The 14,500-nt window shown below is 44.4% G+C and overlaps 1 protein-coding gene across 1 annotated transcript; it reads right to left on the reverse strand.

Annotated features, from left to right (window-relative positions):
* LOC132322471 (E3 ubiquitin-protein ligase BRE1A-like) lies at positions 1-6,190 on the reverse strand (the record flags this gene model as incomplete). The annotated part of the gene is made up of 8 exons (XM_059836957.1): positions 1-383; positions 1,314-1,463; positions 2,759-2,876; positions 3,679-3,836; positions 4,149-4,270; positions 5,406-5,451; positions 5,749-5,826; positions 6,038-6,190. Coding segments are annotated over 8 exons (1,104 nt in total), but the record flags the coding sequence as incomplete, so codon positions are not given.
* Between the last annotated feature and the right edge of the window lie 8,310 nt (positions 6,191-14,500).

The raw sequence follows: 14,500 nt of genomic DNA on the forward strand, positions 1-14,500 counted from the left end.
TGTTCAACTGCCTTTATTCAGCTCACCTGTTTTCTCACTTTGTCCCTTCTGATTCTTTCCCCTTTCCCTCAGTGGGGGAGAGAGCAAATGGTGTGTGGAGCTGCCTAAAACAGACAAAACACACCTCCATGTCCCCACCAGCTCTCTTGTCCCCTCTCCTTTTTCCCTATTAGCTGTGTTTTCAGTGTCAAAACTTGGTCTGCCAGCTCCTCCTTTTCCTCTTTTAGCAGCTTATGGATCTGGTTGGACTTGATACGTTCTGACATCAGCTTGACGTTGGCATCATCCTTCTGCGGCTGCCGCATCAAGCAGATGTTCTGCTCTTGCATGTCTTCAAAGGCTTGGCCTGTGACATCCATTTCCAACAGCAGGGCCTCTTCCTCCTGCAAAAGCATCACAGGCTCTGGCCAAACTGTGCCCTGGACCCCCTAGAGTGAGCCTGAACATTTTATTCAGAGACACCAAAGCTAGCGAAGATGGAGGAAGATTCTTGGTGTCAGGGAACACCATTATCCCAACAACCAGAAAAATGTGTTCCCTACAAGTCTGCACCACAGCAGAGATACTCTGAGGATGCAGAGAAAAGATGGTCACCTGTCACTTGTCTGGCAGAATCAGGTTTGACACAGTCCTTGCCAGAGCTGGGCAGAAACCAACACCCAATTCCCAGCAGCTGAACAGCTGTCAGATAACACCAGGCCAAAAATTCTACATGTGGACAGCTCGACAGCTTCCAACTAACAGGCTGCCAAGCTCCTTCAACTCACTTTGGCCACTTCAGCATTGACAAGGTAGAGCAGTTCTGTTCTACAATAACAAGAATCCAAAGTCTGAGAAAGCACATGTCAGTTCATTGGCTTGCCTCTATCCTGCTGAGGTGGTCCTGCTCTCTCATTGGATTGAGCTTTTTTTAGCAGAAGGATTGTACCACTTCCATGCAAACATTCACCAGATGAACTGAGGAGGTAATCACTCTTAAAAAGAAATTGTAATCTCTTCCCATAATGGCTGATAAAGCCCATTCTCCTCTGTGTGCTTCACCAAGGTCATGTTTAACTGTTTATTTAATGTTTAATTGTTATCAAACATTTCCCACCATGGCCTGCCTATAATATCCCAGAGCTGAGGGTGGAGGGTGTTCTTTTGCTGGTGGTTCTTTTGCTTGCTCAGTTTTCTTCCCCTTTGGTAAACCAGCACCAAACTCCCATCTCTGGCCCACACAGATATCAATTCCTTCTCTCTTCCTGGATGTAACCTGAAGGCAGCTCCTCCAGTTGCCCCAGCCAAAAGAGAACTCATCAGGAATTTCTCACCTGCTTAGCCATGGCAAGTTTCTTCTGTAAATATTCAATCTGTTCTTCCACTGCTTGGACCTTGCAGAGGGCATCCTCATCAGCCATCTTCTTACTCTCCTTTTTCTCCTTGTCCTCCAATCCTTTCACCCTCTGCCTCAGTTCTTCAAGCTACAAGAACCAACCAGAAATCACACTAAATACAAGGATATGCCCTGAGCATTGTTCAGAGCCTGTTTTCTCCAAAATTCTCTAAAACACTCAGGACTGCCGTCAAAGTATGGCAAAAAAACCCCCAGGTTGTTTTGACAGAGTAGTACAGGCAGATGTACCATTGAGATGGGCTGCAGGCCCAAGATCTTGACTTCCACACCTTTAAAAATTTCACAGCTTCTTTTATCAGACTAGGAACATCAGCCTCCTGCAATTTTACATGTATGAGTATGTGCTCAGAGAGCATCTGCTCCTTTAAGGCCATCTGGTCAAGGACCTTCTTCCATACAAGGAGAAGATAACAGGAAAAGGAGGAGGTAAAATAAAACATACAGAGATACAAATTTGGCAGACAAATGGTAAGGGAGGCAGTGATGAGAATGAAACCTGGTCAGTCACACTATCTGTTGAGAGCACATGAGAGTGTGAAAATGTTTACTCCATCAAGGTTATTTGAGTGTGGGAGAAGGAGAAAACCCAAACCAAAATATACAGAGACACAAACCTGACAAAACAAACACAGAGACAAAGAGAGGAAGCAAACCTCTCCAGTCACAACAGCTTTAAGAAATTACAGGAAGCACCTCCAGGAAGGTCAGCTGGGACTTTGTAACTGATGACACTGTAAAGCAGGAATGGCTCCTGAACTGGGACAGCTGTGGCAATCAAGAGCTGCTCAAAGCCAGAAGCAATGTGAGGAAAATGGAGACCAAGGATGAACAATTTGGGGTTAGACAGAGAAGGGTGTAAAAGGAGTCAGTCCCATGGGAAATATGGACAGTCAGTACACATTTGTCTGGCTCAGCCTTGCCCATGATCATCACAGCCTGTCTTGTCCTATCTTCTCGTATCTTTTCATTACACATTTTCCTAAGTATTGCCATGTAATCTAACTCTTTACCCCACGTGTGTGTGCTGCACAGAGGAAGTGCTGCCTATGCGTGAGACCTGCTTGTGAAGAAGGCAAGAGGGGCTTGGAACCACAGGGGTCCCAAAAAGAGGGACATGCTGGAACTGAAGGGATCTGCAAATGGTTGTGCGCTTATGAACCTAGAGACTGTTGTGTGAGTGTGCCTGCAGTAGCAACTAGTCCCTGTTTATCCCCAGACCATTCCAATATCTAGGAGACAAAGCTGAGAAGACAAACAATCCTCAGTTCTGACGAGAGAAAGAACACAGTTCTGATGCAGAATATGTGAAAAGAAGTTTAAGTAACACATTAAAAAGAAAAGAGGAAGAGAAATAAGGAATACCTCAGCTTTTGCCTTCTTCTCAGCTGCCATGAGCTGCACTTTGTGTCTCTGCACTTTGGGGGCAGAGTGGTACGTATCTAGCAACAGTTTCATCTCCTTTTGGCTCTCCTGGGCCTTCCTGGAAAAAGGGAGACAGACTACAGTGAGAACACAGCAGCAAAATCACTGTTACACAGCGATCACCACAGCCTGGCAATATTCTCTCATTTCCCACATGGTATGGAGTTGCTGGTGGCTCATTTCATCCTGGTAACATAAAACAGCAGCTGAGTATAGGCTGGAAATAAAACATGTTCAGGCACATGGGTTGAAATGCAAGAAGTGAGCTAGAGATGAAATACATATCCTAATAATACCTACAAACTATCCACCTCTGCTTTGGGAACCATCCACAAGCGGTAACACTGCTGTGTCCTCTATTAATAACCTGCTGCTGTGAACTTCTATGCTATTGTTTTGACAGCAACAAATCAACATTACATGACCCACACCATGAAGTATCTGGTAATTCATGCTTTAGGCTACTGCACTGACCACATCACAATCAGATACAGAGGGCGTCAAGAAACTCTCTTGGTTCCAAACTCCAGTCATGCTGATCCTGGAAAAGCAAGACCACGTGAACACCCCAGGCTTGGGCACTGCTCCCACAGGAAAGGGAGAAACAGCAACTCTTACTTGAGCTCAGCCTTCAGCTGCTGGATCACTTCAGCCTCCTTCTTTCTTCCATCTTCATGCTTCCCTTTCTCCTTCTCTTTGGACTCTCTCTCCTTCTCAGATTCCTTCTGCTTCTGCCTTTCCCACTCTCGCTCCTTTTCCTACTCTTTCTCTTTTTCTTGCTCTCTTTCTCCTTCTCCTTTTCCTTCTCTTGTTCCCTCTCCCTTCCCTGTCTCTCCCACTCCTGTTCCTCTTCATCTCACCTGGCCTTCATCTCATTTACATCTTCAGAAGCAGCCTTGGGAACAGTCCCGTGGGCAGAAGGATCAGCAGGCTCCTGCTTGATCTCTGCAGGTTCCTCCTTTGTGTCTTCAGTGCTGGACTGGGACTGGAGAAGAGCACTGCCACTGCGAGAGCGGATCTGGCCTGGAACAGCAAGAGAGATGACCAAGAAAACAAACCTTTAAGTTCTTAGCCAGAAGTCTTCCTCACCCCCTTCTCCCTTGTCTTCCCAGATCCATGCTTCCATGGCCCCTTTTCATGGAGCACTACACAGCTACAAAGGAGGAGGATTCATCTGGTCAAAGGAAGCAGCAGAGCACAGAGCTCCACAGAAAATTTCACTGCATCCTGCACAGCGTATCAGAAGGGTTGGTACTCCTGGCAAGGGTGACAGCATTCCCCCTTCTCCTAAGCACTTTCCCCTCTTTTCTGGCATCTCCTGCTGTCTTACCTTGCTCAGGTCAGACTGGGCCTCTCTCAGTTTGCGCTTGTATCTCAGCATCTCTCCCTTCAGCTGGTGCTTGTGATTCTGGAGGCTGCTGATGAGGTGACTCATCTCCCGATTAATGGGGCCTGCAAAAGCAGAAACACCTCTGCAACAAACCACACTTCTGTCAACCTTCTTGAGGACTTTCATGGAGATGGAGAACAAGCTAAGTGACAATGACAAAGAAAAAACAAGACTATCACCATTCTGCCACATAATAGAGCAAAACTTTTATCTGAAAAGAAGTCACGCCAGTTTTACACCCAGCCATGGCCTTCCAATGAAACAGGTGAAGAGCTTTGGTTTTTAGGATGAAGAGACCTGCCAGAACAAGTATTTAACAGTAACAAAAAAATCAGCCAGATGTTCTAGTGAACTGCAGCCCCTAAAGGGCAGTGTGAGGGAGATGGTGGTCATCTTTAAGCACAGCACACCACCATACCTTCTTGCTCATTGACAGCCATAAACAATAATCACCTCTTCAACAAGAATGAACACATAGAAAAGTGAGAGAATAAAGAAACTGCATGTGCAAGTAGGCATTATGGTAGCCTTCAACCAATAAGACATAATGACTGAAAGGAAATTCTTAAAAAAGTACAGAATCTGAATCCTCCTTATAAAGATAGTTAGCAAATGATTGTGACTAACAGTAGAGAAACAGACAAATATATACATGCATTCAGCTTAAAAGTAATTAGGTGGAAAAAAACCAAAGTTGCAAGGTAAAGATCACTTATCTCTAAATAAACTCATGTGGATAAACAAAATTCAGAGGTGCCTCAAGACAGTTTCCAGTATCAGATCTCTTGATTTAGGTTATCGAGACAGACATTTCTTATAACTGGCACTGACCACTAAGATGAAATTTGGATTATTCTCTTCATCATATACTTATTTACCATAGAGTAACAGCTTCTTGTGTTACCACTTTTAAAACATCACAAACTCACAGGCTGTCTCCTATTTATCCATCCTCCCCAGTGGGGAAGACAGAAATTCTTTGACTCTTTCAGGAGCCTCTCTCCCCACACAAGTTCCCTGATTGTTTCTGTTCTCTGGTTCCACTTGCACAGGGCGTGGGGAAAGTGGAAGAGGGATCACTACTTGTAAAGAGATGAAAACAGTTTTAACCAGATCTGGTTAAAATGGACTCAAAGATTAATACAGGACACGGGCAGGACATCATTAAAATTTCCAACGGTGGCCACGCGGTGTCACCAACGCACTGAGCTGCAAGTGGAGCCACAGACTCGCTCAGTTGTACCTGGAGCAAGGTGGAACACAGCTAAAGAGCAGGCTCAGAACAGACGCTGCAATGAGGTTTTCTGCAGACACAGCGCTGCAAAGCTGAGGGCAGCCCATCCCACAGAACACCTTCATCCTCACACAGCTACACGTCTCACCTTGAGCTTTTCATTCTGTATTGTTACTTCCTCAAGATCATTTGTGGCACAGGATCTAAAAATTATCAAAAATATTATTTAAATTCTGTTCAAATTGTGGCCCTTGTTCTCCTTGAATGTATTCTTCCCCTCGCCTACAACCAAGCTCCTGACCTCACCTTGCAGGCACTAATGGTGATTGTTCCCACACAGAGGATGCTCCCAGCTCCATACACCTTGTAGCCTTTGGAATTTACCTGCAAAAAAATGCAAGACATTTCCTCAAGAAACCAGTGAAATACCGACAAGAGTGATGCAGCAGGTCCAAGACCAGAGAAAGAACACTGCAGTTTCTCAGCTCTCCCAGCAAAGTCCCAGAGAGGTTGTCACACAGCAAAGTCCCAGAGAGGATGTCACACACCCGTCCAACACCACCCCCACTTCCCAGGGCTCCTGGCCAGCACTTACTCGCTCCAGGACGTCGGCCAGGTGGCGGCTGAGCCTCTGCTCTCTCTTGCGGATCTTGTCGATGTCCCACTGAAGGTCATCAGTCATGGTCTCCAGGACAGACACCCGCGATTCTGCTGTCTCCACCCTCTCTTGCAGCTTGGAGAACTGCAATCAAAGGAGTGCTTCAGCCAGCACATTGCATATGGCCAACTTTGCCTGATGCTGCTCAGGAGTAATTCTTCTCTTATTCATCATGTGCTTTTTCTGAAAAATACGTATTTTATGATTGGCTTTTCGCAAATATTAAAATGAATATTATATGTATTGTGTTAAAAAGTAGTGCTGTATTAATTCTCTTAAGTAGAGTGTTAAATATAGTTTTAGGTTATAAAAAATGTTAAAATAGAAACTATGCTATGTACGGTACTTTTTTTAAAGAAAGGACTTGCAGCAAGATAGCAGCCACAGGACACCTAAATCTTTCAGAGAAAAAGTATTTTGTGCCCTCTTATTGGAAGTAACAAATTTCTTACCGCCTCAAAGGTGCTGTTGGGATTCAGAGGAAGAAGCTGATGATGACCAGACAGATTCCTATATTTGAATGGAATTTATGCAGCATGTGTGAAATGTATGAATATGCCACAGGCTACTGTTTTTAAGGGTTAATCCTTTGTAAACAGGTGTCCTTTCATGGGCTTGTGCTGCCCAGAAAAAGGTACCTGGAAGTCTGTAATTCTCTGTTTCTATTGTCTCATAGTGTCTTAATTCAAATTGTCCAAATTATTATTACTCTAACTGTATTACTATTTTTATAACCATTTTATTGCTATTAAACTTTTAAAATTTTATAAAAAAGTGATTGGCAGTTTTCACACTTCTCATCTTTTGCTGTGGTGACAGGCTATTCCATAAACTGTCCTGAATTTTACACCGGCCAAATCCCAAGACAGCAACAAAAATAAGACAAAACTGAAAATGGAGAAAGAGCAGGAAGCTGGTAACATCCGGCAGAATACAGACACAGCTACCTCAGCTGATTCAGAGCCTTTTTTGGATTTTAATCTTTTCAATCCCTATGTCCATCTACTCTAAATAGCACCTAAGTACTCAGAGGTCTGATGCAGAGCAAGACCAGCAAAAACACAATTTTTAAATTAACTGAAATCTCTCAAACATATGATGCTACTAATGTGAATCCTTTAACAACTGTTAACATCTTGAAACTGGTATCATCACACTGTCAAATGGCACAGAGAACACCAAGGAATTCAAAATGACAGGTGCCATTTTCCTTCTTTTAGCAGCAGCGTTTAGCTGCTGGAATTCTAAATTCAGGTTAGCTTAGTAGTAGAAGATTTACAGATTCCAAATATGCTTGTGAGTTTTACATGCATTTGGAAAGTGGGAAGGAGTGAGGTTTGTTAACTTAAAGGGAAAAAACCTTCCCTCCAAGAGCTCAATTACTCATTTGTGGGAGGTAGTGAATTTGCCTAAAGAGGCAGAAACAAGAGCAGTTAAGGGACATCAGGCAGGATGTTCAGAAGAGACAACAGGCAATCAACTGCTCAGTGGAGATGTTCAGAAAGCAGCACTTCTGCCAGAGGTGTCTGGGATCCCCTCTTTGCCCCCTGTGACTGAGCTACTGCCTGAGGGGGGGTGAGGGGAAGTGGTGGTGCTGGTGCTGTCTTTTCCACCAGAGGAGTTGGAGATTATTAAAGGTAGTGGGACACAAGAAAGTTGGGAGAACTGATTAACAAAGGGCAGTAAACAGTGGATGCCAGGAGCTTTGACCCTGCAGGTGTTGGGATGGCTCCATGGGATGAGTCATCATTGGGACTTTCGAGGATTGGCAGAGACATTCTTCAACGTGTACTGCATTGTGTCTTTTTGTTTTAGCAGAAAGAGCTAATGAGGGGTGCAGGCTGAAGTTAATAGCCAGACTACAAAAGAAATTGCAAGGCAATGAAATGACCTTGGGCTCTATCTCCCTTCCAGGGATGTTGGGTGTATTTTACTGAGATGCCCTGGGCAAGAGGGCTAGATATCCTCTGATAGAGGAATGCTGACTGGCAGGGTGGCCAGAAGAGTTTCTAGGTGCTTCAGCAACTATTTGATCAGTGTGAGAAACAAAGCTCACTCTTAGTGAGAAGCAACTGCCCACTTTAAAAGGTTTATTAAACCTTAACAAAAAGTACAACAGAAGGACTCAATAAGGAAACACAGACCTGGGAGCCCAACCCGCACCACGGCTGCCTACCACATAGCTCACTGGTCTTCAAGAAGGATACTCTGCCTTTTATACCCCTGGGGGTTGCATCAGCCAACCCCGGCCCCTCCCAAAGCCTGTCAGTAAACTCTTCTTTGCCATTTATTGGTGGAGACTACTTTCCTGCAACTTGATCGGAGGGTCGGGTACTGTAATGCTGTGCCCCTCCCAGCAACAAGCTTTTCCATTCCCAACTGTCCCATGTGTTATAGACGGATACTGAGACGATTGGCTCTCGCAATTAAAATATAACTATTGTGTGAATATTAAGAAAAGCTTTAGTGATATATAGTGATGTTATTGTAGTTTAGATGTCCTCTGTTCTCCCCATAGTTCCCTTCCCCCCACCCCGTATTGTGACCATCAGACAGCCAGGGTTGTCTAGTACAGGTAAAAAAGGTGTGCACATGTGCCCCTTGTATGGGGCAGTTGGGAACGGAAAAGCTCGGCGCTTAGGGGTGCGGCATGGCAACACCTGACCTCCAGTCAAGTTACAAGAAAGCAGTTTCCACTGATAAATGGCAAAGAAAAGCTGACTGACAGACTTTGGGAGGGGGCAGGGCTGGCTGATGCAACCCCCAGGGGTATAAAAGACTGAGCATCCATCTTGAAGATGAACTGGCCACATGGTATGCATGAAGGGCAGTTCCCAGCACTGCAGCTTTTTCCTTATGTAGTCCTTTGCTGTATTGTTGTTAAGGTTTAATAAACCTTTTTAAATTTTCAAAGTGAGCAGCTGTCTCTCACACATGCAAGGGCATGTGCATGCCTTCTCTTTACCTGTCCTAGATACCCCAGACTGTCTGATGGCCACAATACAGAACGGGGAGGGGGGGGAAAGGGAACTATGAGGAGGACAGCTAAACAACAAACCACAATAACATAACTGTACATCAATAAAGCTTCTCTTCATCCACACAATATTCATCCCTTAATTGCAAGAGAAAATAATCTCATTCTTTATGTATAACACTCTTTAAAAATTTTAAAGGTTTAATAAGGGAAAATAAGGGATAAAGGAAAAGTAACAGCACTGGGTACATAGCCAGATGCACATGGTTAACTACAACAACTCTTCTTATACACTTTTTCATTGCATTAGTCAAATGCATATGTATGACAATTACACATATTCAAACATTCCTTTGAGTTTACATGTTCTGGGAATTCTTTATCTTAGTTCAACCCCTCATCTCAACTTCTTAGAGTACATGCCACAATGCAGATGTGATTTTGAGAGTCTTGTATAGTATTTCCTCAAGAGGCCCCCTGGTGTGTGGTTAGAGTTATTGATAGCCAAAGGGTCAGTGGTATATTTCTCCTTGCTCTTTCAGTGTTACTTACCTGGTTCTTTTCAAAGTTGTCTTATCATATAGATGTTCTAGCCATTTTTACAAGTACTTCCAATCAACATTAGCTATTTCACTACTTGTCAGTTACTTACAAAAATAAAGGCATTAGTTATTATTTCATAGCTACAATTACTTCTACAAAAGATAATGTTATAACACAAATTACATAGCCTCTATTTTAATATTTTATCAAAGACTAAACTATAATATATATTACACCAAAATATACAATCTACACAGGGATTAGGGTATTAACCAAAAAGTCTGACAAATTATACCATATCAAAAGCAGTGAAAAAGAGATTACAAACTGTACTATGTCAAAATAATTTGCTGAATTCAATAACAGCTAAAGCCAATAGCTGCATAAATTATACATAACAATAATTAATAAATGGTTTCTGAATATGGCATTGTGAAGGCAGTGGGCTTGAACGGGGGAAGTTCGTTTGACACGGGGATCCTTCACGGGATTATGGCTGCTTTGAGATTTCAGTGGGACATCCATATTCCCTGGCACCCTGAGAATTCAGGTCAAGTATGTGAAAAATGTATATTTTATGATTGGCTTTTCGCAAATATTAAAACGAATATTATATGTGTTATGTTTGAAAGTTATGCTGTATTAATTCTCTTAAGTAGTGTGCTAAATATAGTTTTAGGTTATAACATAATGTTAAAATAGAAACCATGCTATGTGAGTTACTTTTTAACTAGCTCAAGAAAGGGATGAGATAATCAAAAAATTCTTTGCACAGGGATAGCAGCAACAAGACACCTAAAGCCCCAAGAGAAGAATTATTGCCTCCTTATTGTAAAGAACTAGTCTCCTTCCAGACTCAATGGAGTCTGACCATGATTTACAAGATGAAGGGGAGGAAGCTGACAATAACCAGAAAAAGCCTTTGTTTGAAAAGAAGTTTTGAATTATGCGTGAGATGTACGAATATGCAACAGGCTATTGCTTTTAAGAGTTAATCCTTTGTTAGCAGACCTATGCTTTCAAGAGGAAAGCATCTGAACATTCGTAATTCTTTGCTTTTATTGTTCTTTATTGTCCTCCGATAGTCCAAATTCTTATTGCTCTAATTTGTATTACTATTTTTAAAACCATTTTATCACTATTAAACTTTTAAAATTTTAAAACAAGTGATTGGCATTTTTCACAAGTAGAAAGGATGAAGGGAGGAATAAACAGCCTTTGAAACTGGTGACAGAAACTAAGATGCCTTGGGCATGGCTTTTGCCATTGGCAAGAATAAGAGCCAAAGCCAGGGAATATTCAATTATTCCCCTCTTAATTCTTTGGTAATTTTACCTTGATCATTTTCAAGGTAGCAGGGAGAAGATGTGTATTTAAACCAGTATGTGGTCAGGATACTGTGTCTTGTGAAATCTCTTTTGACACGAAGCCCAGTTAGCACATACACTGCCTTTGGACTTTGCTGTTCATAACATCCAACCGCGACTGCAAAGAGAGCAGCCAGGAAACACGGATGGATCCATCACACTTGAGTCAAGGTCTCGAAAGCCCTAGAGATTTGGACTTCTGAGCTGGAAGAGAAGGATGGGAGATCTCAACTATCAGTAGCCATGCACAAGGACTAGTGATTAATGGGTTAATATGAACTGTTATTATCTACTTAATTCTCTGTATTTACTTGCCACACCTGGTGCAGGGACCTGACATGGAAAAGTCAGCAGGAGGTGTTTCAAATGCTCCATGTTGTGAAAAAGGCTTAATAATAACTACGGTTTGTAAAGACAAACTGAGAAATAAGAAGAGGAGAAACTGAAAGGAAAGATCTGTGCTAATGTCTTTACAAATATTTGAATGGGTGATAACGTCTCTAAAATCGGTCTTAACGTCTCTACCGACTTTGGGCAGCAGGTTTGTTGCAGAGCTCAGACAGTTTGGCTCCTATGATAGACAAGTGGGTCTGCACAAGCCTGAACTTCGGAACTTCGAGGTTGAACAGGAGGTTCAAGGGGGGATATGGAGTAGGCGGATCGGGAAGGCTGTACCGCAGCCAAAAGGGAAAGGCAGAGGGCAACATGCGGCCGGGAGTTTAGGATGAAAGGAGGCTGCACCCCCCGAAACCCTGAGAGAGAAAACCCCGCAGCCGTGTGCCCCGGTGGACTCTCTCCCTTTATTCGAATTAAGGTGAAGGACTCCTCTGTCTCCTCTTTGGACATAAACCCTGGCATTTGTGGATTTTCCCGACACCAGGAAAGCGTGGCGCTTCCCCCTCTGGAGGCATCCCAAACCCACACACACCAGCCGCTCTCACACCTCCTCCGCTCTCCCACATCCCGTGGGGGTCCTGCCCCAGCCCCCGGCATCTTCCCACAGCGCCAGCCGGACACGCCGCGGGCCCGTCCCTCCCTCCGCGGGTTTGCGCTGCCTCCAGCCCCCAGCGACCCCTCCGTCCTCCACATGGCCACCTCCCGGCTCTCCCCGGCCCCGGCCCTCCCCACAGACCAGCCACCGCCCCGTCCGGCTGCCCTTTCGCCCTCACCCATCGCGGGGGGCGCCGCTTTGCCCTCGCCCGATGCCGGGCGCCGCTACTCGCAGCGAAGATGGCGGCGCGGGCGGAGCCGCCCCCCCACCCACACACGGCCCCGACGGAGCGGCCGCCTCCCTGCCCGCCGCTGGATGGAGCCGTGTCGCGGCTGGACAGGGCGGGAAGGGCGTCGGAGATGGTGAGTGTGGGGAACACGTTCTGTACCAGCCATGGTGTGGCAGCAGGGCCAGGGCAGTGATTGTCCCCCTGCATTCGGCACTGGAGCGGCCACGCCTCGAGTGCTGTGTCCAGTTCTGGGCCCCTCAATTCAAAAAGAACACAGAGGGGCTGGTGTGTGCTCAGAGGAGGGAATAGAGCTGGAGAAAGGGCTGGAGCACAAGTCCAATGACGAGCGGCTGAGGGAGGTGGGGGACCTCAGCCTGGAGAAAATGAGGCTCAGTAGAGACCTTGTTCTCCAGAACTCCCTGACTGGAGGGTGCAACCAGGAAGGGGTCTGCTCCTAAGGAGCAAGGGACAGGACAGGAGGAAACAGCCTCACGTTGTGGCAGGAGAGGTTTTGGTTAGACATTAGGAAGAAATTCTTCACAGAAGGGGTGATAAGACATTGGAAGGGACTGTCCAGGGAGGTGGTGGAGTCACTGTTCTTGGAGGTGTTCAGGAAAAGACTGAACATGGCTCTCAATGCCATGGTGTGGTTGACAAGGTGGTGTTGGGCCATAGGTTGGACTCCATGATCTCAAGGGTCTTTTCCAATCTAAATGACTCTCTGATTCTGTGGAAACTTGTAAGTGTGAAATAGATACATGTGCATGCACTACACAGGTTAACTCTGAAATAAATAGAGCAGGAGATCTTTCTCCTTTTTAATGCCCTTATTAAAAATCAGCTGACGTGTAGAGGACCAGCAGGTCACACCGACGCTGCCACTGCTGCTCCTAAGGGTGGTACAGAGAAGAAGGAAAAATGCAGCTGTGTCTGCTGGTATGCAAACAGATCTGGGGCTTTCATCTTCACAAAAGTACCCCAAAATGCCTAGTTTTTTAATTTGACATTTGAGATCCTCTTTCTAGCCAACATCTGTAGGTAGGGTGAAAGTTAAAAAGGGTCTTAGCAGACACTGGATTCTGTTCCTCACACCTAGACATCACTTTGATCTCTTAATTCCCTGGTGGGTCTTTGTTTTAGGGGTTTATCTTGCTGGATTTAGTGAGGGGTTTCTTCATTTGCATACCAGCCCGATGTCATTTCCTCCTCACAGTCCCGGGTGCCGTTTTCCAGGGAGCAGCAGGGTGATACTCGACAAAGGGGGATTTCTAACCGTCAACAACAGCTAATTAAAGAAAAACTTATTAACAACAGGTAATTACAACATGAAATTATTAACAACAAATAGTTAGAACTCCAACTTGGCAGCAATTGGTTTTAACTTGTTAACTCTGCAACCTTTAAAATAAATGGACAACTTTTCTACTCATAACAAGCTCCAACTAAGACCGAGCTAATAGATAATGCAAGTCTGAAGTGAAATTTTAGTGCTTAGGTTTATTATCTTCATCTTTGCAGAAAAACACAAAAACACCTGTCAACAGCATCAGATCAGCAGAGTTCCTGATTTATTTGCATTGCCCAGAGATGCTGGACATGTCCCATCCCTGGAATTGTCCAAGGCCGCATTGGATAGAGCTTTGAGCAACCTGGTCTAGTGGGAGGTGTCCCTGCCCATAGCAGGGATTTTGAACAAGATGAGCTTTAAGTTCACTTTCAACCCAGACCATTTTGTGACTTGATGTTTACAGTTTGAAATAGGTTTGCACCTCCTAAGCAGCACAAGGTTTTTGTGCCAGTACGAAGTTTGCTTTCACCCAGCTCCACTGGAACTGTCACCACTGAGAATGCCAAAAATAAGTACAGTCCCCATGCTGCAGATTACAATATAACTTGCTGCTATGCCCAAGAGCCACAGACCAACTGAATAATACACAAGACTTCAGGCTGGATAAACATCTGAGTTCCTAAAGGGAAAATATAGTTTTCCCTGTGATTTTTCCCCTGCAGCTGCCAGAATGAGCTGGGTGAGCCAGTGAGCTGTTGCAGCTTTGTGATCAAGTATGAGAGCAGCTGGAACAGAGAAGTTGACCAGCTTGGCTGAAATCTGTTTTTACACAATACTGTCTAAAAATAATAAATAAAATAAAATAAACCTCGTATAACAGGGCTGGAGAGCTGAATAGCTCAGGGATTTCTTAAAAGGTTGTATTCAGACCTCCACTGTTAAAAAATAAAAGCCACAACGAATGACAAAAATTAGCAAACGTGTTTTCCACCTACAGAATTCCTT

This window comes from Haemorhous mexicanus, chromosome Z, assembly GCF_027477595.1.
Source record: "Haemorhous mexicanus isolate bHaeMex1 chromosome Z, bHaeMex1.pri, whole genome shotgun sequence".
In the NCBI taxonomy this organism is placed as follows: Eukaryota; Metazoa; Chordata; class Aves; order Passeriformes; family Fringillidae; genus Haemorhous; species Haemorhous mexicanus.